The sequence below is a fragment of the Myotis nattereri genome, assembly GCF_964212035.1.
Source record: "Myotis nattereri genome assembly, chromosome: 11".
Lineage (NCBI taxonomy): Eukaryota > Metazoa > Chordata > Mammalia > Chiroptera > Vespertilionidae > Myotis > Myotis nattereri.
The window spans coordinates 7,364,484-7,392,176 of record NC_138086.1 but is presented as its reverse complement, the minus strand read 5'-3'; the positions used below and the strand labels follow the sequence as shown (position 1 = coordinate 7,392,176).

Genomic DNA, 27,693 nt, shown 5'->3' with positions numbered 1-27,693 from the left:
CTGTTTAAAAAGTTTGAGGACCTCTGACCTGAATGAAGATATATTAATTTTAAAGCAGCCTTCTTTATTATGCTTTCTACCAACATAACAGGAAAATGGTATCATGATGCGGGCCTCCAGACATTGCAGGAATTACACAATCAGCTGTCCTGGGAAAAGCATGCTTTGGGACTTATTATTTTTGATATTGTTACCCTAGTTACTGTTATTACATCTGCTGTAACGGCTTCTCTTGCATTGACCCAAAGCATCCAGAACGCAAAGTTTGTCAATGAATTGGCTCAGAACACCTCAACTACATTTCATGATCAAGAAGATAAAGACCAGGGGTGGGCAATCCCTGGCACGTGTGGCAAACATGGCACACCAGTAACTTTTGCTGGCACGTGGAACCCTCTCTTATAATCTTCCATTTACAATTGTGAATCTTTGTTTTCAGTGATGAATTCTGTTAAGTCTCCTAATAGGAGTAGCCTGATGGATGAAAGTAGTAGCTCATGCATATCTCTGAAGGTCACGAAATATAAACCTGATGTAAAATCTCTGTCATCAGTGATGCAGCAGCAAAAGTCCCACTGATAATATCAAACGGAGTCATAAAGTTTTTTGTCGGACAATCAGTGTACATGTATACATTAAAAAAATAAATGTATTTTTCATTTGATATACTGTGATTTGTCACTCGAATTAATTTTATTATTTCTTCAAGGTTCTTCACATATGTACACCTTAAGATATATCAAGAAGGCATAACATGTTCTCAAAAAATTAGGGTTGGCACGAAGAAGAATTTTGAGTCAGAGATTTTGCTGGTTTTGGCATGCAGTCACAAAAAGTTTGCCTACCCTTGATATAGACAAAAGGCTAGAAACAAAGCTAAATGCTTTGGAAGCTGTAGTGATAGGACTAGGTAATCAATTAGGAAGTATCAAGATTAGACAGCAACTGCAATGACATGCTGCTTTTACATACATATGTGTTACTTCAGCCACTATGACAGTTCTCTATGGGATTGGAATAAAATCAAGATGCACCTACAGGGAATATGGCATAATAATAATATCAATATAGACCTAGAGCAGCTACACAAACATGTGAAAGCCATTCAGAATAGTCATGATGAAATTATATCTCTGTCACAACTGGCAAAAGAATTGCTGGATGATTCCAAAGAATTTAATCCATGGAATATGTTAAAAAACACACACACAAAACTGCCTGGTACCTAATTGGATTCCTTTGTCTACTACTAATCTTGTCCTTCTTTTTTTCAGTCATCAGCAAGATCCTGCGATCTCAAGTCCGGAGGCTCCAAGTAGATGTCCACAAGCCACATTTAAAAATGAAAATGGGGGAGATGTAGAAGGCCCCCTGGGTAGGCACATGGGCATTTTTTCCTTAATAATTGTCAGCTGAACCCAAGGCCCCATCTTGGATACACATCTTACCAAAAAGGCAGAAGTGTTCTCAGCATTGACTCATCTTTGCCCATGTGTCCGGGAGTGGGTTTTCATATGTAAATCCAGTCTAGCACCGGGAATGAATACAACTCGGGCCCACCAAAGCTCCTTTATCTTGGTTTTGGTGAAACCTCCTGGTATTTGGGGTATAAAATAAACACGCTGCTTCGGTGCTGGGTCCCTGTCTCTCCCTCAGAAGAGGACAGTGGTCCCACCCAGTCCCAGCCTTTTCCTTCCATCTTTGTGTCTTGTCTCTTTATTTCATTTCTCAATCCCCAGCAACTTACTCAAAGAACTGGATCACTCTCTTTCCATGCTGGATGCAGAGAAGAGAGACCCCACCATAGCCTTATATTTATACTAACTACATAAAGAGGTATCACATTTACAAATGGAGTAATTGATTCATAAGAAAAAATAAACCTTCCTTTATGATGACAAGTTTGACACACATTTCTCAGTCATTAGAAGAGGCAAATAAGAATGCAAAGAGGCCACAGAGATTGAAGCAACCTGATTAATATGCTTGATCTAATGAACATATGTAGATACTTCATAAACTTTCAGTCAGTTGTTTTCAAATAAATACGAAACACTAATATTGGTCTTTGGTTTGTCCCTAAAGAAATTCTCTAAAAACAGCATAGGATTAAAATGACATAGACCATATTAGTGCAATGTAATATGCACTAATAAAAGAGGAATATGTAACTTGACCATGCCTCTGAGACACCCACCAGCCAATCAGGAGGGAATATGTAAATTAGGAGGACAAAGATGGTGGTGGCCCCATCCCCCACTACTCCAGTTGTGTGCTATGAGGAGGAGGGCGAGGGGCGGAGGGAGATACAGGAGTGGAGCTCTGGCAGAAGCGAAGTGAAGACTCTGGCTGGAGCGAAGTGGGCAAGCCTGCAGACTCCTCCAGCCAGAGGTGTCAGCGGGCAAGCCTGCAGACTCCAGCAAGAATGAAGACTCCTGCCAGAGTGAAAGCGGAAGGCGGCAGCCAGAACGCCTTCCGCCTTGGGTCCCAGGTGCCGGAGGAAAACTGGTGCCTGCAGCCAGGTGAAGGAAGGCCTATTGCATGAATCTTCGTGCAACGGGCCTCTAGTTAAACAATAAATAAATAAGAAATCATATATTTGGCAATTGGAGAACTTAGTTTTAAATAATTCATGGATCAAATAAGATGAAATAAAAATTGATAAGTATTTAGAACAAGAGCATAATTACAGTGGGCCCTTGACTTACGAGTTTAATTCATTCCGTAATGGAGCTCATAACTCAAATTACTCATATGTCAAATCACTGTGATGTTCGCTGCGCCAACTAGCGATGGGGTATCTGAATTTTAGCTCTCAACTCAAAGCAAAAAATCGGCTGAGAGATGGCTCATATCTTGAAAAAACTTGTTAGTTGGGACACTCGTAAGTCAAGGCCCACTGTACTGTATTTTAAAGCTTATGAGATGCAGCTGTACAGTAACCACACAAATTTTAGCTTTAAGTTTATTATTAGAAACAACTAGAAGCCTGTTGCACAAAGATTCGCGCAATAGGCCTTCCTTCCCCTGGCTGCCGGCAGAAGTTTTCCTCCGGCACCGGGGGCCCAGGCCTTTGGTCTGATGGCAGCAGAGAAGCCAAGCCTAGAAGCTAGGCATCTTCAGTCTTTAGTCTTCAGTTTTCAGTCTTCAGTCTTCAGTCTTCAGTCCAGCGGGAGCCTTCAGTCTTCGCTCTGCATCTATGTATGCAAATTAACTGCCATCTTTATTGGGTTATTTTGCATACTCATCCAATTGGCTTGTGTGTATAGCAGATTGACACCAATTTGCATGTTTCTCTTTTATTAGTGTAGATGACAGTAACATTGCAGGATGCAAAATCAATGTACAAAACTTTATTATATTCCTATATATTGACGATGAAATTTCAGAAAAACAAATTAAAAAAGGAAAAATTCCTTTTAAATCTGCAACAAAAAAGATAAAGTACCTAGGAATAAACTTAACAAAGAGATGTGAGGGACATATTCACAGAAAACCACAAGCAATCATTAAAAAGAAATAAAGAAGACACAAAGAAATTGAAAGGTATTCCACATTCATGAATTGGAAGAATTAACATTGTTAAAATGGCCATATAACCCAAAGCAATGTGCAAATTTAATGCAATTCCCATCAAAATCCCAATGACATTTTTAAAAGAAATACAAAAAAAAAATCATGAAATTTGTATGGGACCGCAAAATACTCCAAAAAGCTACAGCAATATTGAAGGAAGAGAACAAGGCCAGAGGTATCACATTCCCTGACTTCAAATTATACTACAAAGCAACAATAATCAAAAGAGTAAGTATAGCAGAAATACAATCTGGCCAATCGAACATAATTGAGAACCCAGAAATATATATGATAATTTACAACAAAGAGCCAAAAACACACAATGGAGAAAAGATAGCCTCTTCTATGAACAGTGTTAGAAAAACTGGAAAACCACATGCAAAAGAATGTAACTGGAGAAACCTGCTATTTGTCAGTATGTACAAAAATTAACTCTATATGGATAAAAGGCCGAAATATGAGTCCTTAAACAATAAATACATAAAAGAAAACTTAGGTGCCAACTTAAAACCTTGGTCTGAGAGAAGATCTTATAAATTTGATCCTGAAGGCAAGGGAAGTAAAAGCAAAAATATATTTATGAGACCATATCTAATTAAAAAGCTTCAGACCAGCAAAAGAAAACATCACAAAACAAAAAGGCAAACGACAAATGGGAGAAGATATTTTCAATCAACACTTCTGATAAATAATTAATATAACATATATATGAAGAATACATACAACTCAACAACTAAAAAATAAAAAAATCCAGTAAAGACCATTTGATGAACCTACAGACATCATATTCAGTGGGCAAAAACTAAAAGCATCCCCCTAAGAACAGGAACAAGACAGGGATTCCCCTTTCACCACTCTTGTTCAACTGGAAGTCATAGACACAGTGATCAGACAAGAAGAAAAAATAAAAGGCTTCCAAATTCAAAAGGAGGAGGAAAAACTCCTTCTTTTGCAGATGACATGATATTGTATATAGAAAGCCCTGAGAACTCTACCAAAAAACAACTAGATTTAATAAATGAATTTGGCAATGGAGCAGGATGCACAATTAACATCCAACAATCGATGGCATTTTTATACACCAATATTGATCTCTCAGAAAAAAACAACTAAAAAGCAATCCCAATTTACCATTGCAACAAAAATTAAGACACTTAGGAATAAATTTAACCAAGGATGTAAAAGACCTGCACTTGGAAAACTACAGCATGCTGAAATAAGAGAGAGAGGAAATTATGAACAACTGCAAGAATACACTGTGTTCATGGATTGGTGGAATCAAGATCATTAAAATGTGTATACTACCAAAGCAATCTATAGATTCAATGCAATCCCTATTAAAATGCCAATGGCATATTTCACAGATCTAAAACAAATACTCCAAAAATTTATATGGAACCAAAAGGTGACCCAAATATCTGTAGCAATCTTGGAAAAGAAGAAAAAAATTGGTGAGAACACAATATTGAATATCAAATTATACTACAAAGCCACTGAAATCAAAACATCCAGGTACTGGCACAAGAACAGGCATACATATCAATGGAACAGAGCTGAGAACCCAGAAATCCACCCTAGCAATTTTGCTCAATTAATATTTGACAATGTAGGTAAGAAAATACAATCTCTTCAATAAATGGTGATGGAAAAATTGGATAGGTACATGCAAAAAATGAAACCAGATCACTGACTTATACCATTTACATAAGAATAAACTCAAAATGGATAAAAGCCTTAAATGTAAGTTGTGAAACCATAAAACTCCTAGACGAAACCATAGACAGCAAAATCTCAGGCATGTCTCCTAGCAATATCTTTGCCAATACATTCCCTAGGTCAAGGGAAACAGAGGAGAAAATAAATAAATGGGGTTACATTAAAGTTAAAAGCTTCCCACAGCAAAAAGACCACCAACAAAATGTAAAGGGAGCCCACTGTATGGGGGAACATATTTGCCCATGATACATCTGATAAGGGGTTAATTTCCCAAATATATAAGGAACTCATACAACTTAACAATAGGAAGGTCAACAATTCAATTTGAAAATGGGAAAAGTGTACAAAGGACTCTCCAAAGTGGATGTAAAGATGGCTAAGGGACACATGAAAAAATGCTTAAAGTCTCTAATGATTAGAGAGATGCAAATTAAAATGACATGAGGTATCCTCTCACACCTGTCAGAATGATAGCCATCAACAAATGACAAATGCTGGTGAGGATGTGGAGAAAAGGGAACTCTAGTACACTGCTGGTGGAAATGCAGACTGGTGTGGCCACTATGGAAAACATTATGGAATTTTCTCAAAAAATTAAAAATGGAATCACCATTTGACCCAGTGATCCTACATCCAAGAATATAACATAAGAAACCAGAAACACCAATCAGAAAGAATATATGTAACTCCTATGTTTATAGAAGCATTATTTACAATAGCTAAGATATAGAAACAGCCTAAGTGCCCATCATATATGATTGGATTAAAAAGATGTGGTACATTTATATGATAGAATACTATGCAGCTGTGAAAAAGAAAGATCTCTTACCCTTTGAGGCAGCAAGAGTGACCTGGAGAGTATTATGCTAAGTGAAACAATCCAGTCATAGAAAGACAAGTATCACATTATCCCACTTATATGTGGAATCTAATGAACAAAATAAAATGGCAAATAAAATAGATCCAGAGACATAGAAGTATGCAACAGATTGGCACATTTCAGAGGGGATGGGGTGGGGCAGGGTGGGAGATTAACCAAATAACATAATGCATGTATTCATAACCCATGGACACAAACAATAGTGCAGAGAAGGCCTGGAGGGGGGCAGGAGCTGTTGTAGGCTTCAGTGGAGGTAAAAAATGATCCATCTGTCATACTTCCAACAATAAAGGTATTTTTTAAAGTATAATTGAAAAAAAGTAAATATACATAAAGGTTTACAGAAATAGCAATAAAAAACAAATGATCCAATTTTAAAAAAGGCATATAAAATTAAGATACCTAGGAATAAACTTAAACAAGGAGGTAAAGGACCTCTACCCAGAAAACTACAGGACATTGAAAAAAGAGATAGAGGAAGACATAAAAAGATGGAAGAACATACTGTGTTCATGGATTGGTAGAATCAACATCATCAAAATGTCCATACTACCCAAAGCAATCTATAGATTCAATGCACTCCCCATTAAAATACCAAAAGCATATTTCACAGGTCTAGAAAGAACTCTCCAAAAATTCATTTGGAATAATAAAAAACCCCGAATAGCTTCTGCAATCCTGAGAAAGAAGAACAAAGTAGGAGGGATCTCTATACCAGATATCAAGGTGTATTACAAAGCCCCTGTTCTCAAAACTGCCTGGTACTGGCACAAGAACAGACATATAGGCCAATGGAATAGAATAGAGACCCCAGAAATCGACCGGAACCAATATGCTCAATTAATATTTGACAAAGGAGACAAGATCATACAATGGAGTCAAGACAGACTCTTCAATAAATGGTTCTGGGAAATTTGGTCAGACACATGCAAAAAAATAAAACTAGACCACCAACTTACACCATACACAAAAATAAACTCAAAATGGATAAAAGACTTAAACATAAGATAGGAAACCATAGAATATTAGAGGAACCCACAGGTAGCAAAATCTCAGATATATGCCAAAGGAATTTCTTCACTGACACAGCTCCTAGGGCAAAGGAAACTAAAGGGAAAATAAACAAATGGGACTACATCAAAATAAAAAGCTTCTGCACAGCAAAAGAAACCATCAACAAAACAACAAGAAAACCCACTGCATGGGAGAACATATTTGCCAATTATATCTCCGATAAAGGTTTAATCTCCAACATTTATAGGGAACTCATACAACTTAACAAAAGGAAGATAAACAACCCAATAAAAAAATGGGCAAAGGATCTAAATAGACACCTTTCAAAAGAGGACATTCAGAAAGCCAAGAGACATATGAAAACATGCTCAAAGTCACTAATCATCTGAGAGATGCAAATCAAAACGACAATGAGGTATCAACTTACACCTGTCAGAATGGCTATCATCAACAAATCAACAAATGACAAATGCTGGCGAGGATGCAGAGAAAATGGAACCCTCTTTCACTGCTGGTGGGAATGCAGACTGGTGCAGCGACTGTGGAGAACAGTATGGAGTTTCCTCAAAAAACTAAAAATGGAACTTCCATTTGACCCAGTGATCCCACTTCTAGGAATATATCCCAAGAAACCAGAAACACCAGTCAGAAAGAATATATGCATCCCTATGTTCATAGCAGCACAATTTACAATAGCTAAGAATTGGAATCAGCCTAAGTGCCCATCAGCAGATGAGTGGATTAAAAGACTTTGGCACATCTACACAATGGAATACTATGCAGCTATAAAAAGGAAGGAACTCCTATATTTGAAACAGCATGGATGAAGCTGGAGAGCATTATGCTAAGTGAATTAAGTGAGTAAGAGAAAGATAAATATCACATGATCTCACTCATTTGTGGATTATAATGAATAACATAAACCAATGAACAAAAACAGATGTAGAGACAGAGAAGCATCGATCAGATGCTCAAAACTCAGAGGGAAGGCAGAGGAGGGTGGGGGTGAGGGGTAAAGATCAACCAAAGGACTTTTAAGCATGCATATAAGCATAAGTGATGGATGTGGATAACAGGGGGTGAGGGTGAGGGCAGGATTGGGGGGATTAGGGGACATTTGTAATATCTTATTCAATAAAGGGGGAAAAAGGCATATAACATGATAAGACACTTCTCCCAAAAGACAGGCAAATGGCCAACAGATACATGAAAAAATGCTCAACTTCACTAGGAAATGCAAATCAAAACAGCAATGAGATACCACATCACACCTGAAACCTATGTCTATCATAAAAAGACAAGTAGTAACAAATGTTGGAGCTGGTGGAGAAAAATAAACCCTCATACACTGCTGGTGGGAATGTAAACTAATAGAGCCATATGGAAAGCAGTATGGAGGTTCCTCCAAAAATAAGCAATGGAATTATCATATGACCCAGCAATTCCTCTTCTGATATCTACCCAACAAATCTGGAAAAATTTATTTTTGAAGACATATGTACCTCTGTGTTTATTGCAGCTTTATTCATGGTGGCCAAGACATGGAAACAACCTAAGTGCCCTTTGATGAATGATTGGATAAAAAATATGTAGTACATATATGCAATGGAATATTTTCAGCAATAATAAGGGTGGAATATTGCCATCTGAGATAACATGAATGGATTCTGAGAACATCAAGTGAAATAAGTTGGATGGAAAAGACAAGAACCATATTATTACACTTTTATTTGGGATATGAACAGAAAGCAACAAATGGACAAACCAGACAAACAAATGATAGTGGGGTAGGCCATGCAATAAGAATAAAATCACAGTTGTCTAATAATTATTCACCTTACTGACCCTCTCCGGGAGTTTGCCTCAGGAACACTGAACATTCTCCTGTCCCAGAAATGGGCTGAGATGTTTGTAACATCATAGATTAGCCACCTTGTTATTGGACTTTGAGCTCCTGAAGGATGGAATGAAGACTCTATCCTCCCCTTTCCATGCTACAATTGCAGCTCACAGCTGCATGTAGCTATCTTCTCCCTCTTCTGTATATAATCAGCCAACTGGCAAGGGGGGGTTTGCCTGAGCAGAATTTTCTAGGTGACCAACTCATCTCCCCATACTACAGGCATTATTGGAATAAACATTCATATATGATTCAACTCCATCTCTGCTTTATTTGGCTTAAGTCCTGACAGGTGTCCTCACATCCATATGTCCCATTTCACAAACAAATGGAAACTCATAGACACACACAATAGCATGGTGGTTACCAGAGGAAAAGGGGGGTTAGGGGACAGATAGAAAAGGTTAAGAGTTTCAAATATATGGTGATGTAAGGGGACTTGACTGTGGTGTGGTGAACATACAATACAATATATAGATGTTGTATTATAGAACTGTACACTTGAAACCTATGTCTATTTTATTAATCAACTTGAGGCCAGATGCAAGAAATTCATGCAAGGGTAGGCCTTCACAACCCCAACTGCCTTGGCCCTCGCAGCTCCGGTTGCCTTGCAGCCCCATGGCCCCACAGTCCTGGCCCCCTCCCACTAGTCTTTCCGGAAGGTCGTTCTAGAACAGTGGTTCTCAACCTTCCTAATGCCGCAACCCTTTAATACAGTTCTTCATGTTGTGGTGACCCCCAACCATAAAATTATTTTCGTTGCTACTTCATAACTATAATTTTGCTACTGTTATGAATCGTAATGTAAATATCTGATATGCAGGATCTATTTAGGCAACCCCTGTGAAAGGGTCGTTAGACCCCCAAAGAGGTCGCGACCCATAGGCTGAGAATTGCTGTTCTAGAAGGTTGTTCTGCAATCTGGTCTAATTAGCATATAAGCTCTTTATTATATAGATGTCACTCCAATAAATTTAATAAAATAAAAATTACTATCTTGGAAGAAAAAAGGGTACATATTGAAAAAAAAGAATGATAATTAATCAGCAAAATATATCTGAATCAATAAGGAAATGATAAAAATAAGAGCAAGCTATGAACTGGGAGAAAATTTTGCAAATCACACATCTGACAAAAAACTTTAAAAATGCTTGATAAAGCCGTAGCTGGTTTGGCTCAGTGGATAGAGCATCGGCCTGCGGACTGAAGGGTCCCAGGTTCAATTCCAGTCAAGGGCATGTACCTTGGTTGCGGGCACATCCCCAGTAGGGGGTGTGCAGGAGGAGGCTTATTGATGTTTCTCTCTTGTTGATGTTTCTAACTCTCTATCCCTCTTCCTTCCTCTCTGTAAAAAAAATCAATAAAATATATTTTAAAAAAATGCTTGATAAAGATCTGACAAAGAACAGAATGTATAAAGAACTCTAACAATCTACACTAATAAAAGACAAAGATGTTAATTAACCATACCTTTGCTACACCCATCAGCCAATCAGAAGAGTATGCAAATTAACCCACCAAAGATGGCTGTTAAATTTGCATACTGCAGGCAGGAGGGGGGCATCACAATTCACTGCCCGCCCCCCCACTGCCATCAGGGTCCTCCCGTGTACAACCCAGCACGGGATCCAGGCCTGCCATCTGCGACCTGGGGAGGCAGGGCAGGCACCACAGGATCGGGCCTGCCATCTGCCACCCAGGCAGCGGGCCTAAGCCAGCAGGTGGTTATCTCCTGAGGGGTCCCAGTCTGTGAGAGGGCACAGGTTGGGCTGAGGGACACCCGCCTGCCGCCAGTGCACAAGTTTTTGTGCACCGGGCCTCTAGTCCATTAATAAAAAGACAACCCAATTTTAAATGGAAAAAAATATGAATAAGCATTTTGACATATAATATGCTACATATAATTAGAGCTGAGAACTGACTGAATTTTTGCATATGTATCCACCAGTGAAATTATCACCACAACTAAGATTATGGTTCTATTGGTTTCCTCATGCCCTGTAGTAGTCCCTGCACAACCCCTCCTAACCTTGCCCCCTACACCCCATCCAACAACCACTTCTGTGCTCAGTGCAGATATGCTCTGCCATAATCCCTCAATGCGCACATGTAGTGAATGGCTGAGACCCAGACTTAGAGCTGAGATTTCAGATCTCTGTGGAGGAGGAGAGGATGATGATTTTCTGCAATGTGGTAATTCATTGATTCTAAATCCCAATTTAGGAAGAATTTTAGAAAATCAAGATGCTTTTTAACAGGAATAAAATACTTGAGGACAATTGCTTTAGATACTCCATTTTTTATATTTGCTTAAAAACATAGATGAGACTGCTGTTTGAAAAGCACATGCTTGTTCCAAAACTCCTGGGAATAATCTGAAACTGGCCCAGATATAGAGGGCAGGGAGAGACTCAAGAGAGAAGCAGGCCATGGTAGATGGATAGGTGGCAGTTTAATAAGCCAGGAAATTTACTTACAAGGCTTGTCTTGGGTGGCCCAAAGACAAATATTCTCTGCACTTGCCTGCCAGATTTAAAAAAATTATGCATCTGGGCTGAGTCAGGTACACCATCCTGATGGTCTCAACAACACATTACGATCTCAAGGCTGTGTCCTTGAGGCAGCTGCTGGAAGGGAAAAGGCAAGCTGAAGGCCCATTTCAAAGACTGGCTTGGAGTGAGTGTCCAATTGCCCTTGTCCAGGCTTCAGGTCAACTGGAGGTCACATCTTCTCCATGACCTTCCCCAGTGTAACAGGACACAATGGGTTCAAAGGAACACAGTCTTGGTGGGAGAAAAAGTTCTATTTTCAGTTGTAACAAGTAAAAGAGACGGGAATATTTTTCAAAGCTCTGATTCTCCTTTGCAAGGCTTAGCCATTTCCTATATACACGGTTTGATTAATTATATGTTGATTTCTTCTTTGTAGCTGGCTAATCTGATCAGTAGTCATTCAGGTCAAGTTCATCCACTAGAACTCCTCTGCACAATATTGTGCCACACGTTAGCATTCAGTAAGAACTGCCCAGACTTGAGACTCTTGTCCATCTATCACCAACACTCATGCATGCTGCCCGGCTTTCACAATTCTTCTGCACTGTGCCCTGAGAGGTCAGCAAGGGGCTTCAAAAGCATGGAAATGGCTATTTGGTGGCTGCTCTCTCATATGCCATAGCAATAATACAATCACAAGTGAAAACACAGGTTAAGACACCAATTCCCAAAACCAGGGATAGCATTTTCCACTCCGAACACCATGACCCAAACCACTGACTTTGCAAGTCTCCTGAGCTGGGTCTGATCACTCAGGGAGTTGAATGGTATTCTCACATGATTAAGCAAAGATGATACATTAATGGACTCATTAGGTATGAACACAAAACATTCTGCTTGGCAATGACAAATATTTCAGCTGTCAGGAGAGATATTCTGGTGTCAGGAAACACTAGAGGGGATTTTTAAAAGAAATGTTAATAATGGTCAGTGTATGTCTGAAAGAGAAAAGACGGTGGGTATTGTGAAGAATTATCAATCAGGATTCTAGCAGCAGAGATGGCTCACTCTAATTAGGTACTTGGGGAGAGTCAAGTGCAAAAGTTTCCTATAAACTGTGCACACTGGGTATGCAAGTGACAGGGGAGACTGCTGGCAACAGTGAGGAAATTGCACCCTAACTAAGGCAGTGAAGAGAACAGGAACCCAGAAAAAGAGTTGAGTAGAGAAGGTGTGACTTTTGACTTAAGGTTGCAGCGGGTCAGAGGTGGCCTTGCTGGGAGAGAGGCAGAAGAACAAATACCCTGACCTTGCTTTTCTACCCAAAAGAGATCTCCTGCTTGCACTTCCCATTGTCAAAAGCCAGGCCAAACTCAGAGAGCCAGAGATCCCGCTTATGTTGTTAGAGTCTTTAAGATCTGGGCCATTCTTACTCAATGCTGCTCTTGCTAAATGTTCAAATACACCAGTCCAGCTATAAACAGGATGATCTTGACAAGAACTCAACAGTATTACTGTAGCCAATTGCAAAGAGTGAACCAACATGTAATTGACCAAATAGTGTAAGGTATGGCCAAGCCTCCCTTTGAGGAGACAGACCTTTTTATATGAATCCCATGTTTCCTTAATTTGCTACAAGTAAATAAAACTGCCTTGAGACAACCATGTCTCCTTCTTGAAGACAACACCCCAAGTGGAGAACCTTTGGGTTGGGTAACAATGTGATCCACATAGATCAGCCTCCTGGGGCAAAGAGCTAGGGTGAAGAAGGGCAAAGGATAGATCTGCAGAGGCAAAGGAAAAATATTTTGCAAAGAAGAGACTTTTAAGTTAATGTTTTAATAGACATTTTAAGTTAGGTACCTTAAAAAGAAAAGAGAAAAACAATAAGAAAATTCAATAACTTCAAGTTGTCCATGTGTTACTGAACAGGGACCGGCCCAATGTGGATCTCCTCAGGCTGGCCTGTAGTGTTTGGGTTTTTTTCCTCTCTTTTTTAAAAAAATTAATCTTTATTGTTGAGCGTATTACAGATGTCCTCTTTTCTCCCTATAGTGTGTGGGTCCTTGAATTGGTGCACGAAATATTTTAAAACACAAGTCCAGGTGATTTTGAGAGTATGTTTATTAAAGCTGGGGACAGTGGAATAAAGGAAGGGATTAGGGTAGAAGAAGCCACAGCAGAGCACCTAGGTGGGGCTGCTTTGGCTCTGGAAATGTTATAGGAAAGAACTGAGCCAAGGCGGGGCTGCTTTAGCACCCTAGGAAGTCAGGGAAAAGGGGGCCTTGGAGACAGGATCAAGGACTGAGCCTGGGTCCAGCTGCCACTGCCCAGTGCTCTGCTGGCTGCAAGTCTCTCACGGGGACCCTTAGAGTTTAGGAAGAAATAAAAAGTTCATGCCTTGAAAGGGGCATGCACCTGCTCTAAAGCAGTGAGTTTTTGTCCTGAGGGCTTTCTATACTTTTTTTTTTCATCTTTCCAGGTGCATTTTTAATATGCTGATGCATCAAAATGAGTGTATGGCGGAGTTTGGAATTATTCTTTGATCAGTTTTAGTTTCATCTTAGGTCTGTCTGGCTTTAATGGGTTTTTGTTATTTGTTCCCTGGCTTCATCTACCCTTGGGTTTAGCTGGCACAAATGGCCTTAACTGGGTCTTTGTGCTCTACTTCCCAGACCAGGATGATGTAAGCTATGTATCCTCTGGTTAGAGAGGAGAATATAAACCATTTGCTCTTAAGTGTCCTTGGTTGGTAAAGATAAGGTCTTGTGATTCACAAGCTGGCTGCAAGACACCCAAACAGATTGGCCTTGTGTATTTTTCTTGTCTCAGTTTCCCCATCCCACTTGCCCAGGAAATTTTCTAGCTTCTCACTATCCTGCCTCACATGGACAATAGAACCATCTTGCTGGAGAAGCCTGCTGCTTCACTAACAAGGGGCTCAGAGACATGGACTAAAATAATGTGCATCACCAGTGGTGCTAACACTGGTATATGAAGGATTTCTCATTTGAATTGTCCTAAATTGAGCCTGTCAAATCTCCATAATATATTATTTTATGATTATGCCGTTTTCTAAGTTCTTCAGTTTGTTGGCAATGTGGGGATTGGTGGGAAATGATTGGGAGGATGCTTCTGGTTAGCTGTCACTGCAAAGCAAACCACCCCTAAGCCTATTGGTTTAAAGCAACAACAATCATTTATTTTTTTCTTGAAACCTGGGCAGTGGAGGTGGCCCATTTTTGCTCTTTGCAGCTTCATCTGAGTTGGCTCAGTTGGCAGCTGGAGAATATGCTTCCATGTAGCCTCACTTGTTTCTGTGGCAGATGAAAGAGCAGCCAGGGGAGTGAGCCAGTGATTTCATGTCCTCTTCATGTGGACTCGATGGACAACTTGGGCTTCCTCACCACATGGTGGGTAAGGGCCAAGGGCACATACTCCAGAGAGCAAGGAGGCATCCTCCCTATCTAACTTTAGAAGTCACAGCCATCCACTATTTGCCAAATCAGTCACAAAGTCCATGGAATTGCAAGGCTGTGGCACAGACCCATATAACTCAACAAAAGGAAAAGCAAGCTCAGATTATAAAAGAATAAGTGGGATAGAAGATACTGTTATAACCATTTTTTGAAAAGACAATCTACCACATTAACAAATCATGGCCCAAATTAAAAAGAAAAAAGAAAATTTACACTATTTGAAAAAGCTATGCCATTGATTTTAAAACATATTCCTAATCCTTTGTACAATATCTGCAAATATATTCCTTTCAGCTTGTTCCCTTATATCTTTAATTAGTTCTTCATACTTCATCGTTAGGACTTTTATTTTCTCCTCTTTTTCTTCCTGTGATATTTTTCCCTGATCACATTGCTCTTCTGTTAGTTTAATTTCCTTATACAATTGCTCAGCATAGATTTTCTCCAAGGCTCCTGACTGACGTTTCAGCTTTTCATGTGTGTCCTTGTATATGGCATCAGAAAAGTGAGCCCCTCTGTTCTCCCTCACCATTTCCTCTATCAGCTCCACCAGCTCCTGCAGTTGAGCTTCCTTCTCAGCTTCATCTGCATTCTGCTTGTTATTGAAGGCACAGCAGCGGGACCCACACTCCTTGATGATGTTTTGCAGGCTTATGTCTGCTGCTATAAACTCTGTCAGTGTCTGATCATACAAATCATCTTTGTGAGTGAACAAGATGATCATGTGCTTCATGGCCGCCACCCCAAAGATGGCCTTGATCAATGCAACTGTTCTCTGCTCCTCCTCCGTGTAGCAGCCCAGCTGTAGAACCAGGATGATGGCGTGAGGCCCAGGGTAGGAGAGGAGGACACACCTGCTGATTTCCTCACAAGTGGTCTGCAGTTTCTCCTTGGTGTTAAAGAGCCCTGGGGTGTCCACAACAAGAAGGTTCCTCCCCTCCCATTGTCGCTCTACTTTCTGACATTCCTTGGTAACAGCGTGTGGAGCAATTTTAGATTCAAATTGTCTTATCCCAAGGATAGTGTTTGCTGTTGCACTTTTTCCACTTCCGGCTTTCCCCACCAGAACAATCCTCAGAGTGTTGTCCTGAAGGCCAGCCATGTTCTTTCAAGAGGCTCTGAGGTGCAGGTACCAACAGGACCTTAACGAAAAGAATGAGGAGAAAGGGTACTTAGGTAAGTGGGGACCCAAATGTCTTTTCTTCATTATTGTCCTTGAAATTTGTAATTGTCTACTATTCATATGGAAGAAATAATAAAGCCTGGTGCATAATATTCATGCAGGGTAGGGTCTGTAAGCCTAACCTCCTTGCCTCTCCACTTCCTTCCCTCACTCCCTCATTGCCCTGCAGCTGTTAATGGTTTCCCGCCATGTTCTGTGCCTCTCCCTGGTGGTCAGCACACATGATAGGAAGCGATGGAACTCCTGCTCTCCCAGTGGAACGCCAGACTGGACAATTTGCATATTAACCATATATATATATATATATATATATATATACACTAGAGGCCCGTTGCACAAAAATTTATGCACTTGGGGGGGAGGGGTTGTCCCTCAGCCTGGCTTGTGCCCAGTCTGGGACCCCTTGGGGGATGACCACCTGCTGGCTTAGGCCTGCTCCCCAGGGGATAGGGCCTAAGATGGCAATCAGATATCCCTCTGGCAGCCCCGCAGCCCTCAGCAGATGTCCACTTGCCAGCAGGGAGCAGACCTAGGCTGCAGTCGGACATCCTTAGCGCTGCTGAGGAGGCAAGAGAGGCTCCCACCACCACTGCTGTACTGGCAACCATCAGCCTGGCTTGTGTCTTAGCAGAGCTCCCCCATGTGGGAGCGCACTGACCACCAGAGGGCAGCTCCTGCATTGAGTGTCTGCCCCCTGGTGGTCAGTATGTGTCATAGTTACCAGTAATTCCCAGCTGTTCTGCTGTTAGGGTCAGTTTGCATATTACCCTTTTACTATATAGGATAGAGGCCTGGTGCACGGGTCAGGGCTGACTGGTTTGCCCTGAAGGGTGTCCCGGATCAGGGTGGGGGTCTCATATGGGTGCCTGGACAGCCTGGGTGAGGGGCTGATAGCTGTTTTCAGGCTGGCCACACCCCCTTTAGGGTCGGGGTTTCCACTGGGGTGCCTGGCCAGCATGGGTGAGGGGCTGATGGCTGTTTTCAGGCTGGCCGGTGACTGAAGCTCTAATTTTTTTTTTATTTATTCTGGGATTTATTTACCATTCTATAATTGAAACTTTGTTGCCATCACTCCACCTCTGAGGCCACGGCCTGCTGAAAGCAGGTATCTGGGGTTTGTTTAGCTTCTATAATTGAAACTTTGTTGCTTTCAGTGTAGCTTAGAGCAGGCCATGGCAGATGGGGAACTTTGGCTTCCTTCATCACTGGAGTGAGTAAGCCTCCTGCTTGCTTCAGCTGCGTGACTGCCAGCCGCCATCTTGGTTGGCAGTTAATTTGCATATCTCGCTGATTAGCCAATGGGAGGCATAGCGAAGGTATGGTCAATTACCATGTTTGTCTATTATTAGGTAAGAATAGAGGCCCGGTGCACAAAAATTTGTGCACTCAGGGGGAGGGGGCATCCCTCAGCCTGGCCTGTGCCCTCTTGCAGTCTGGGACTCCTCAGGGGATGACCACCTGCTGGCTTAGGCCTGCTCCCCAGGGGATTGGGCCTAAGATGGCAATCAGACATCCCTCTGGCAGCCCCGCAGCCCTTGAGGGATGTCCATTTGCCAGTGGATAGCAGACCTAAGCTGCAATCTGACATACTTAGCTCTGCTGAGGAGGCAGAAGAGGCTACCACCACTACTGCTGTACTGGGAGCCATCAGCCTGGCTTGTGGCTGAGCAGAGCTCCTCCCATGTGAGAGTGCCCTGTCCACCAGAGGGCAGCTCCTGCATTGAGCGTCTGCCCCCTGGTGGTCAGTATGTGTCATAGTGACCAGTCATTCCCAGTCTTTCTGCTGTTAGGGTCAGTTTGCATATTACCCTTTTACTATATAGGATAGAGGCCTGGTGCATGGGTCGGGGCTGGCTGGTTTGCCCTGAAGGGTGTCCCGGATCAGGGTGGGGGTCCCGCTTGGGTGCCTGTCCAGCCTCAGTGAGGGGCTGATGGCTTTTTGCAGCTGGTCGCACCCCCTTCAGGGTGGGGGTCCCCACTGGGGTGGCTGGCCAGTCTGGGTGAGGGCCTGAGAACTCTTTTCAGGCTGACAGGCAACTGAAGCTCCCAACCTCTCCTTTTTTTTCTTTTTTTCTTTTATTCTGGGATTTATTTACCTTCTATGGCTGTCACTGGAGCTGAGAGCAGGCTTTAGCTCTGAGGTCGGCACCAGCTTTAGGCCTCAGCTGCTGAAAGCAGGTATCTGGGTTTGTTTGGCTTCTATAATTGCAACATTGTTGCGGTCCTGCTTGCTCCAGCTCTGACGGTTGAAAGCAGGAATCTAGGGTTTGTTTAGCTACTGTAATCGCAACATTGTTTCTTAGAGTGCAGCTCAGAGCCCGGCAAGGCAGGTGGGGACCTTGGCTTCCTCCATCACTGGAGCAAGCAAGCCTCCTGTTTGCTTCAGCTGCCTGGCTACCGGCTGCCTTCTTGGTTGGAAGTTAATTTGCATATCACCCTGATTATCCAATGGGAAGCATGTCAGAGGTACGGTTAATTACCATGTTTGTCTATTATTAGATTAGACTAGGGGTCCGGTGCATGAAATTTGTGCATGTGGTGGGGGGGTGTCCCTCAGCCCGACCTGCACTCTCTTCAATCTGGGACCCCTCAGAGGATGTCCCACTGGTGGCTTAGGCCTGCTTTCTGTGGTTCTCTGCTCTCTGTGGACCTGCTTGCTTGATGCCACTGCAGGCCCTGGTGACTGTGCTCTATGGGGGCCTGGTGCAAGCAGGGCCCTGCTGTTTGCTGTCTGTGGGGGCCCTCTAGAGGACTGATTGCCCCTCGCTGCTGCTCTGAGACACTCAGCACCTGTTTATGCAAATTAACCCGCTGTCTTTGGCGGGTTAATTTGCATACTCACTCCTGACTGGCTGGTGAGTGTTGCAAAGTGATGGTCAATTTGCATCTTTCTCTTTTATTTGTGTAGATAGATGAAGTAGAAAATTACATAGTGCACCCAAGTCATTTGATCAAAATCAAAACTGATCCATGTTTAAAGCATTTTATACATTGGAATTAATAGATAATTTTCTAATTATCTAACATGATCCTATCTATATTAATAAAAGGGTAATATGCTAATTAGGGCAGACGTCCATCAGGACAAAGCCACAGAGGCTGTGAGGGCCTAGGGCTGGTGCCACACAGAAGAGGTGGGTCTTGTGCCACACGGGAGGGGCAGGCTGGTCCAGCACTCACGTGGAAGGGGTGGGTTAGGCCAGGCTGGCGCTTGTGTGAGAGGGGCAGGCTGGGCGAGCACCACCAGTCCAGTGCTGTGGCCCCTTATGCAGAAGTGTCAAGAAGACGGCACTGCACCCGCTTCCACAAAGGTGGTGTGAAAAAGCCATAGTGCGACCCAGTCCCAGTGCTGCCCCTTCCACAGAGGCAGGCAAGGAGGCAGCAGCACGGGCCCAGTCCAGGCACCACGCCTCCACAGAGGATGGATGGGGTGCGACCTGCTGTGTCTCAACCTCTCACAGCCCCTCCCCTAGCCAGCCTGACCCCAGATCGCCTCCCACCCACCATTGGACAGGGGGCGGGGCCAGCACTAAGAAGCAAGGGCTGAGGGCTGGGAGCTGTGGCAGCCTGCAGTGGCAGGAGCAGTGGGGTGAGAGGGAAGCACCTTCCCTTAATCAGCCCAGTCGCCTCTACAGAGGAGGACATACCCTGAGGGCTCCTGGACTGTGAGAGGAGGCAGGCTGGGTTGAGGAACCCCCGTCCTGTGCACGTATTTTGTAAATTTATTGGCCTCCAGTAAATTTAAATTTTTTTATCATCACTTTTTCTGTATAGCTGAGAAATAGTGGATTACAAAGTTAAAATAATGGTTTATAAAGTTTTTGGATGAAGAAAAAGTAGATTGTTCTCTAACATTATCCTATATAATAAAAGGCTAATATGCAAATTGTCCCCTCTACTGGAAGTTTGACTACGGGGTGGGGCCAGCTGTTCAACAACCAGAGGTCCCTCCCCCCAGCAGGCCTCACCCCAGCCGGTGGCGGAGGCAGGCAGCCAGGAGACGGGAGGCCCCACCTGGAAGCCAGCAGCTACTATGGACCTTACCCATGGACGAATTTTGTGCACTGGGCCTCTACTTTTATATAACTGTAAAGTTAAAATTTTTCTCATCACCTATTTTTTTCATGCAGGTGAAAAATAGTGGATTATAAAGTTAAATGGTGGATTATAAGGTTAATTGGGATGAAGAAAAAAGAAAGTTACTCAGCACCATCAAGAAAAAGAAGGAGGAAGGACTAGCTCTACCAGGAGTTGAGCATTACAGTTTCTATGATTACAGAAGTGTGATGTTGTTGTACGAATAGAGAGAACAGTCAACCACAAAAAAAGAAAATTCATAAAGAGAACAAATTAATCATACCTTATTCATTTATATTCAATTCAATTACACTATGTTACAGTTAGATTCAATATACCACATAAAAGGGGCCAAAGATGTTGTAATAAAGCAACTTTGGGGTAACTGTATAACCCTACAGAAAAAAGATAAAATTGCATCCATTGCCTCATGCCATTCAAATTGCAAAAAGATTAGAAGTTTAAGTGTAAAAAAAAATGCATATAAGGAAAAGAAAAAACATGGATAAATTATTTGTAACCAGCCGGTAAGAAAATTATTTCTAAGATTTGAAATAGATTAAGGAAAAGGATTAATAAGTGTGATTACATAAAAGTATCACACAGACAATGTGGGACAAAAGACCCCTTAGAAAAATTAAATAAAAAATATCAAATTCTGGAAAATAATATTTTTCAGCTTGCAACAAAGGAGGTAAATGTTCCTGTTATACATAGAAAATTAAAAAGTACAGAAACTAAATACTAGCTACTTGATTGAAAATGGAGCAAGAAATGGGTATAAACAGCCCTAGCTGGTTTGGCTCAGTGGATAGAGTGTCGTCCTTCTTACTGAAGGGTCTCGGGTTCAATTCCAGTCAAGGGCACATGCCTGGGTTGTGGGCTCAATCGGGGATGTGCAGGAAGCAACTGATCAGTGATTCTGTCTCATCACTGATGTTTCTACCTCCCTCTTCTTCTCCCTTCCTCTCTGAAATAAATAAAAATATATTTAAAAAAAAAAGAGAGATGGGAATAAACATTCAGAGAAAAAAGGAATTTAAATGTACCTGGAATATATCAAAAGACATTAACATATACTCAGAGAAAAACAAAACACAAAAAATAAAATCACTAAAAATCTTAACTCAATTACATCTCTATTTCTGAGGTGAAATACTATTTGACACCTTCAGGTTTGGCAAAAGTCCAAATCTTTGCTAGCATAATCTAGTACCTAGAGCAGCCGTGGGCAAACTACGGCCCGTGGGCAGGATCCGGCCCGTTTGAAATGAATAAAACTATTGAAAAAAAAGACCGTACCCTTTTATGTAATTTTGTTCACTTTGAATTTATATTAATTCACACAAACACTCCATCCATGCTTTTGTTCCGGCCCTCCGGTCCAGTTTAAGAACCCATTGTGGCCCTCGAGTCAAAAAGTTTGCCCACCCCTGATAGAGTGTGGTTTTCTAGCGTAAAGGTGTGAGGGAAGCAGGTCCTCTACTGCATGGCTGGTGAGGATGGTAAAACAGTCTGAACCCTACAGTAGAGAGCACTGTCCTGCAAAAGTACATATGCATTTTCTCATTCATTGTCAATCCTCCATTTTAATATTTATCCCTAAACTACACTGACAAAAATACAGAAAAATGACACATAAGGCTATTTATTGCATCATTATTTGGAAGCGCAAAAGGCCAAAAATCTAAAGTAGTCTACGGTAGGGACTGGTTGAATTACCTAAGATATGTTCACACAGTGAAGGACTAATTAACTGTGAAAAGGAATGTGTCTCTCTATACAAGCATGGAGAGTTCTCCAGGATACATCATTAAGTGGAAAAAAGAAAGTGAAGAAAATAATGTGTAGTTTGCCTCCCATTTCTCTAATAAGGAGGAATATGCACTACTTATATAAAATATAATACATATCTTTTTCATATATATCAAAAGGCAATGGTGGGATACTCTGAAAACTAAACCAACAAAAAAATACTTTCATGGGGATGGGAGAAGCAGGATAGAGGGAACAAGTAGGGAAGCTGGAAACTGGATTTCTTGGTTACACTAAGATTTCATAGATTTGATCTTGAAACCATGTAGGTAGTTTAAGTAATTATAAAAAGAAAATTATTTTTCAAAATATTAAAACAATAGCAATGGCAAATAAATCTAATTGTATATTGTGGGGTTTATGAGCCATATAAGAAATTGGTCTAAGCAATAATTTCACTTAAAAAATAAATAATTTCATTGTCCATCTTTAGTAGTATTAACTTAAATTTTTAAAAAATAACCTGAAAAACTAAAAAATTGGTTTCAAAAAATTCTATTCTTGTGTGTGTGTGTGTGTGTGTGTGTGTGTGTGTGCAGTTTTGAAGTCCATTGAAAAGACATAGAGATAATAATGAGCCCAGTGACAATGACCACCCTTAGGACCTAGAGTGTGGTTTTCAGATGCCAGTTCCCACAAAAGTTAGGGGTTTATAAATAAACTACTGATTCTGGGAATAGGCATAAAATGCTTCAGTTGAGCCTTCACTCTCTTGTCAACAAAAAGCCAGGAGGGTCTCAAAAATCACTGGGATCTTACAGAAAGGACTTAAGAGCCAACCTCAAGAGAATGCAACTGGACATGGATGGGGCAATGTGAGCATCAATAATAACTCCAATGAATTAAAATATATCAGATATCTTAAAACACATGAGTTCATAACAAGGCCCTCTGCTTAAATAGTCAATCGCTCCCTTGGAAGTGTGCTAGGAAAGCATCTACTTATTTTGAACATTGACAAATAAAGGGAAAGAATCAAACATTTATCTTGTCTTATCATGGAAATGAGAGAATGATTGGAGGGAACTTTCTTTTTATAGGACTTTTCCATCTAATAAATAAGGAAAGAATGATAGAATTTGATGTCATCACATCTGACCCTTAATGAAATTTAGGCCATCATTAATGTTGATTAATGTCAAAGAAAGAGAGACAACCAAACATTTTGTGCCTTCTGAGGGAAGTTTATAGCTGAACCTATGATGTATTACCACCAAATAATCAAACAGAGTCACATCAAGCTTCTACTTAAATATAACTTAACACAAAATACTGGAACTAGAAGAGCAGGTGAAATGACACCATGGGAATGTTTATCAACACAATGTAAACTGTCCAGTTCTTTTGGAAAAAAAGACTTTCCCCTTCTTACACAGAGAAATTTTTCAGAAAGAAACAGGGAAGGTGAGAAAGCTATATATTAAATTAAATATAAGAGAAACCAAACAATTGCAATTTATGAATCTTAATTGGACCCAATTTCAAACAATTTTTTAAATTATGAGACAATCAGGGGAATCTGAAGGCAACTGGGAACTTTGTGAAAAATTCTATTTCCTTCTTGAAGTCAGATTATGGTCATATTTTTAAATGGCTTCAAATATTTACTGATAAAATGAAACAAGGGTATTTGCTTCAAAATAATGCAGGATGGCTGGGGAGTGGTGAGTATAGAGATGAAACAAGATTGGCATCACTTAATAATTGTGAAAGCTTGGTCTAGGTACATGGAAGTTCCTTGTATTGTTCATTTATCTTTGAGTAAATTAACATTTTTCAACTATAAAAATATTTATATGTATGTAATTTAATCACTGATGACCCTACCAAACACGCTGATAATTTTTTGTACATTATCTCACCTACTCCCCCATAATAACCTGCAAAAAGCTAATTTTATTATTTTAACTTTTTAATTAAATCATTAATGTGGCTTTAAAATGTTGAGACATATGCCCAAGGTCACAGTGCTAACGGATATAGGACAGAGCAGGCATCAAATTCAAAGTCTGTCTGACTACCACCTCCCTCCTAACCACTGCACACAACGGCCTCCTCTCAGTGTTTCTCAGACCCAGGCTTCTAATATTACATTGAATCAGAGCTAGATCAAGAGAGGGCAGGGAAGAGGTCCACACTCTTTCCTGGAGGGTTTCAGATCATTGTTCATGCAGAATAGCCAACCTCTACCCATGACACCCTGTCCTCACCTCACATGTCACAGTGCTCAGGTCAGAGCTCCTCTCTGCTAAATGATGGAAAGGATTCTGCAAACTGCAGTGCAGATTTCCTCTGGCCTTAGTGATGTGGGCAGCCCCTAGAATCACCACACTCTCCGGGATCCTGCTTCTTTTTCAGTAAAAGGAGGCAGTTAGACAGGTCAGTCTCTAAATTGCCTTCAAGCTCGAAAGACATGCCTTGGGGACACTCATTTCTTATCCAGGGAAAAAGAAGGTTTGTCAGGCAGCCCTCAGTGTCGATCAGAGCAGCAAATGCATGAAGGTGCGCCAGTCAGCACAAATGTGTCCTGTTCAATATGAGACATGTAACATTGTGCTAATAAAGCTCCTGAATCCTCCCCCTGCCCTCTGACAGCATGCCCCCTGACAACATTCCCCTCTGCCTCCGCTGTGCTTCTGGCACAGTACCTGGTCCTTCCTGGGCCCAGAACCCACACCATGTACGCTCCATGGACCTACTTCCCCAACAACTCTAATCCTTCGGCTTGCTTCTCAGCCAGACTCACCTTCTTTTCAAACAGTTGATGAGTTCTCAAATTTACTTCTAAGACACTCTTCGAGCTGATGATTTTGTCTTTTGTTTTTTTTCTTTTATTTTTTATTTATTTTTATTTTTTTTACTTTTTTTATTGCTTAAAGTATTACAAAGGGTATTACATATGTGTCCATTTTTTCCCCCAGCCCTAGACAGTCCCCTAGCCTCCCCTATACCCCAGTGTCTTATGTCCATTGGTTATGCTTATATGCATGCATACAAGTCCTTTGGTTGATCTCTTACCCCCCTACCTCCTGCCCCCCAACCCTCCCCGGCCTTCCCGCTGCAGTTTGACAATCTGTTTGAGGCAGCTCTGCCTCTGTATCTATTATTGTTCATAAGTTTATAATGGTCTCTATTATCCATGAATGAGTGAGATCATGTGGTATTTTTCCTTCATTGACTGGCATATTTCACTTAGCATAATGCTCTCCAGTTCCATCCATGCCGTTGCAAATGGTAAGAGTTCCTTCCTTTTTAGAGCAGCATAGTATTCCATCGTGTAGATGTCCCACAGTTTTCTAATCCATTCATCTACTGATGGGCACTTAGGCTGTTTCCAGATCTTAGCTATGGTTTATTGTGCTGCTATGAACATAGGGGTGCATATATCCTTTCTGATTGGTGTTTCTGGTTTCTTGGGATATATTCCTAGAAGTGGGATCACAGGGTCATATGGGAGTTCCATTTTCAGTTTTTTTAGGAAACTCTATACTGTCTTCCATAGTGGCTGCACCAGTCTGTATTCCCATCAGCAGTGCACAAGTGTTCCTTTTTCTCCACATCCTCTCCAGCACTTGTCGTTTGTTGATTTGTTGATGATAGCCATTCTGACAGGTGTGAGATGGTACCTCATTGTTGTTTTGATTTGCATCTCTCAGATGATTAGTGACTTTGAGCATGTTTTCATATGTCTGTTGGCTTTCTGAATGTCCTCTTTTGAAAGGTGTCTATTTAGGTCCTTTGCCCATTTTTTGATTGGGTTGTTTATCTTCCTTTTGTTAAGTTGTATGAGTTCCCTATAAATTTTGGAGATTAGGCCCTTATTAGGTATGACATTGGCGAATATGTTTTCCCACACAGTGGGTTTTCTCGTTGTTTTGTTGATGGTTTCTTTTGCTGTGCAGAAGCTTTTTATTTTGATGTAGTCCCATTTGTTCATTTTCTCTTAAGTTTCAAGTGTCCTAGGAGCTGTATCAGTGAAGAAATTGCTTCAGCATATGTCTGAGATTTTGTTGCCTTTAGATTCTTCTAGTATTTTTATGGTTTCCTGTCGTACATTTAAATCCTTTATCCATTTTGAGTTTATTTTTGTGTAAGGTGTAAGTTGGTGGTCTAGTTTCATTTTCTTGCATATACCTGCCCAATTTTCCCAACACCATTTATTGAAGAGGCTATCTTGGCTCCATTGTATGTTCTTGCCTCCTTTGTCAAATATTAATTGAGCATATTGGTTCGGGCCAATTTCTGGGCTCTCTATTCTATTCCATTGATCTATATGTCTGTTCTTGTGCCAGTACCAGGCAGTTTTGAGAACAGTGGCTTTGTAATACAACTTGATATCTGGTATTGAGATCCCACCTACTTTGGTCTTTTTCAGGATTGCTGCAGCTATTCGGGGTCTTTTTTTATTCCAGATGAATTTTTGGAGAGTTCGTTCTAGATCTATGAAGTATGCTGTTGGTATTTTAATGGGAAGTGCGTTGAATTTATAGATTGCTTTGGGTAGTATGGACATTTTAATGATGTTGATTCTACCAATCCATGAACATGGTATGTTCTTCCATCTGTTTATGTCTTCCTCTATATCTTTTTTCAAAGTCCTGTAGTTTTCTGAGTAGAGGTCTTTTACCTCTTTAGTTAAGTTTGTTCCTAGGTAGCTTAATATTTTTGGTGCGATGGTAAACGGGATTGTTTTTATAATCTCTCTTTCTGAAAGTTCACTATTGGTGTATAGAAATGCCTCTGATTTTTTGGGGTTAATTTTGTATCCTGCTACATTACCAAATTCATGTATTGAGTCTAGTAGCTTTTTGATGGAGTCTCTAGGGTTTTGTATGTATAATATCATGTCATCTGCAAATAAGGACAGTTTTACTTCCTCTTTTCCAATTTGGATGCCTTTTATTTCTTCTTCTTGTCTAATTGCAATGGCTAACACTTCCAGTACTATGTTGAACAGGAGTGGTGAGAGGGGGCATCCCTGCCTTGTTCCTGTTCTTAGGGGAAATGGTGTTAGTTTTTGTCCATTGAGTATGATGCTGGCTGTGGGTTTGTCATAAACGGCTTTTATTATGTTGAGGTATGATCCTTCTAATCCCGCCTTACTGAGAGTTTTTATCAAAAATGGGTGTTGAATTTTGTCAAATGATTTTTCTGCATCAATGGATATGACCATGTGGTTTTTTTCTTTCAATTTGTTTATGTGATGTACCACATTTATTGATTTGCGGATATTGTACCATCCTTGCATCCCTGGGATAAATCCTACTTGGTCATGGTGTATGATATTTCTGATGTACTGCTGGATCCGATTTGCTAAGATTTTGTTGAGGATTTTGGCATCTATGTTCATGAGGGATATTGGCCTGTAATTCTCTTTCATTGTGTTGTCTTTACCTGGCTTTGGTATTAGGGTGATGCTGGCTTCATAGAATGAGCTTAGAAGTGTTCCTTCCTCTTGAATTTTTGTAGTAGTCTGAGGAGGATAGGTTTTAGTTCTTCCTTGAATGTTTGGTAAAACTCCCCTGTGAAGCCGTCTGGTCCTGGGCTTTTGTTTGATG

The 27,693-nt window shown here is 41.0% G+C and overlaps 2 protein-coding genes across 2 annotated transcripts in view; one reads left to right on the top strand and one right to left on the bottom strand.

Annotated features, from left to right (window-relative positions):
* The window catches only part of LOC308527228 (ADP-ribosylation factor-like protein 6-interacting protein 1), a 34,847-nt gene extending 33,150 nt beyond the window's left edge, over window positions 1–1,697 (top strand). The window contains exon 2 of the mRNA XM_081102602.1: window positions 1,275–1,697. Within this exon, the coding sequence (XP_080958728.1) occupies window positions 1,275–1,416 (142 nt within the window). The 3' untranslated portion in view covers window positions 1,417–1,697. The remainder of the gene's footprint in view (window positions 1–1,274) is intronic.
* The window catches only part of LOC308527389 (GTPase IMAP family member 7-like), a gene marked incomplete at its 5' end in the record, with an annotated part of 87,869 nt that extends 71,707 nt beyond the window's left edge, over window positions 1–16,162 (bottom strand). Inside the window, one exon of the mRNA XM_081102710.1 lies at window positions 14,893–16,162. Within this exon, the coding sequence (XP_080958836.1) occupies window positions 15,302–16,162 (861 nt within the window). The 3' untranslated portion in view covers window positions 14,893–15,301. The remainder of the gene's footprint in view (window positions 1–14,892) is intronic.
* Between the last annotated feature and the right edge of the window lie 11,531 nt (window positions 16,163–27,693).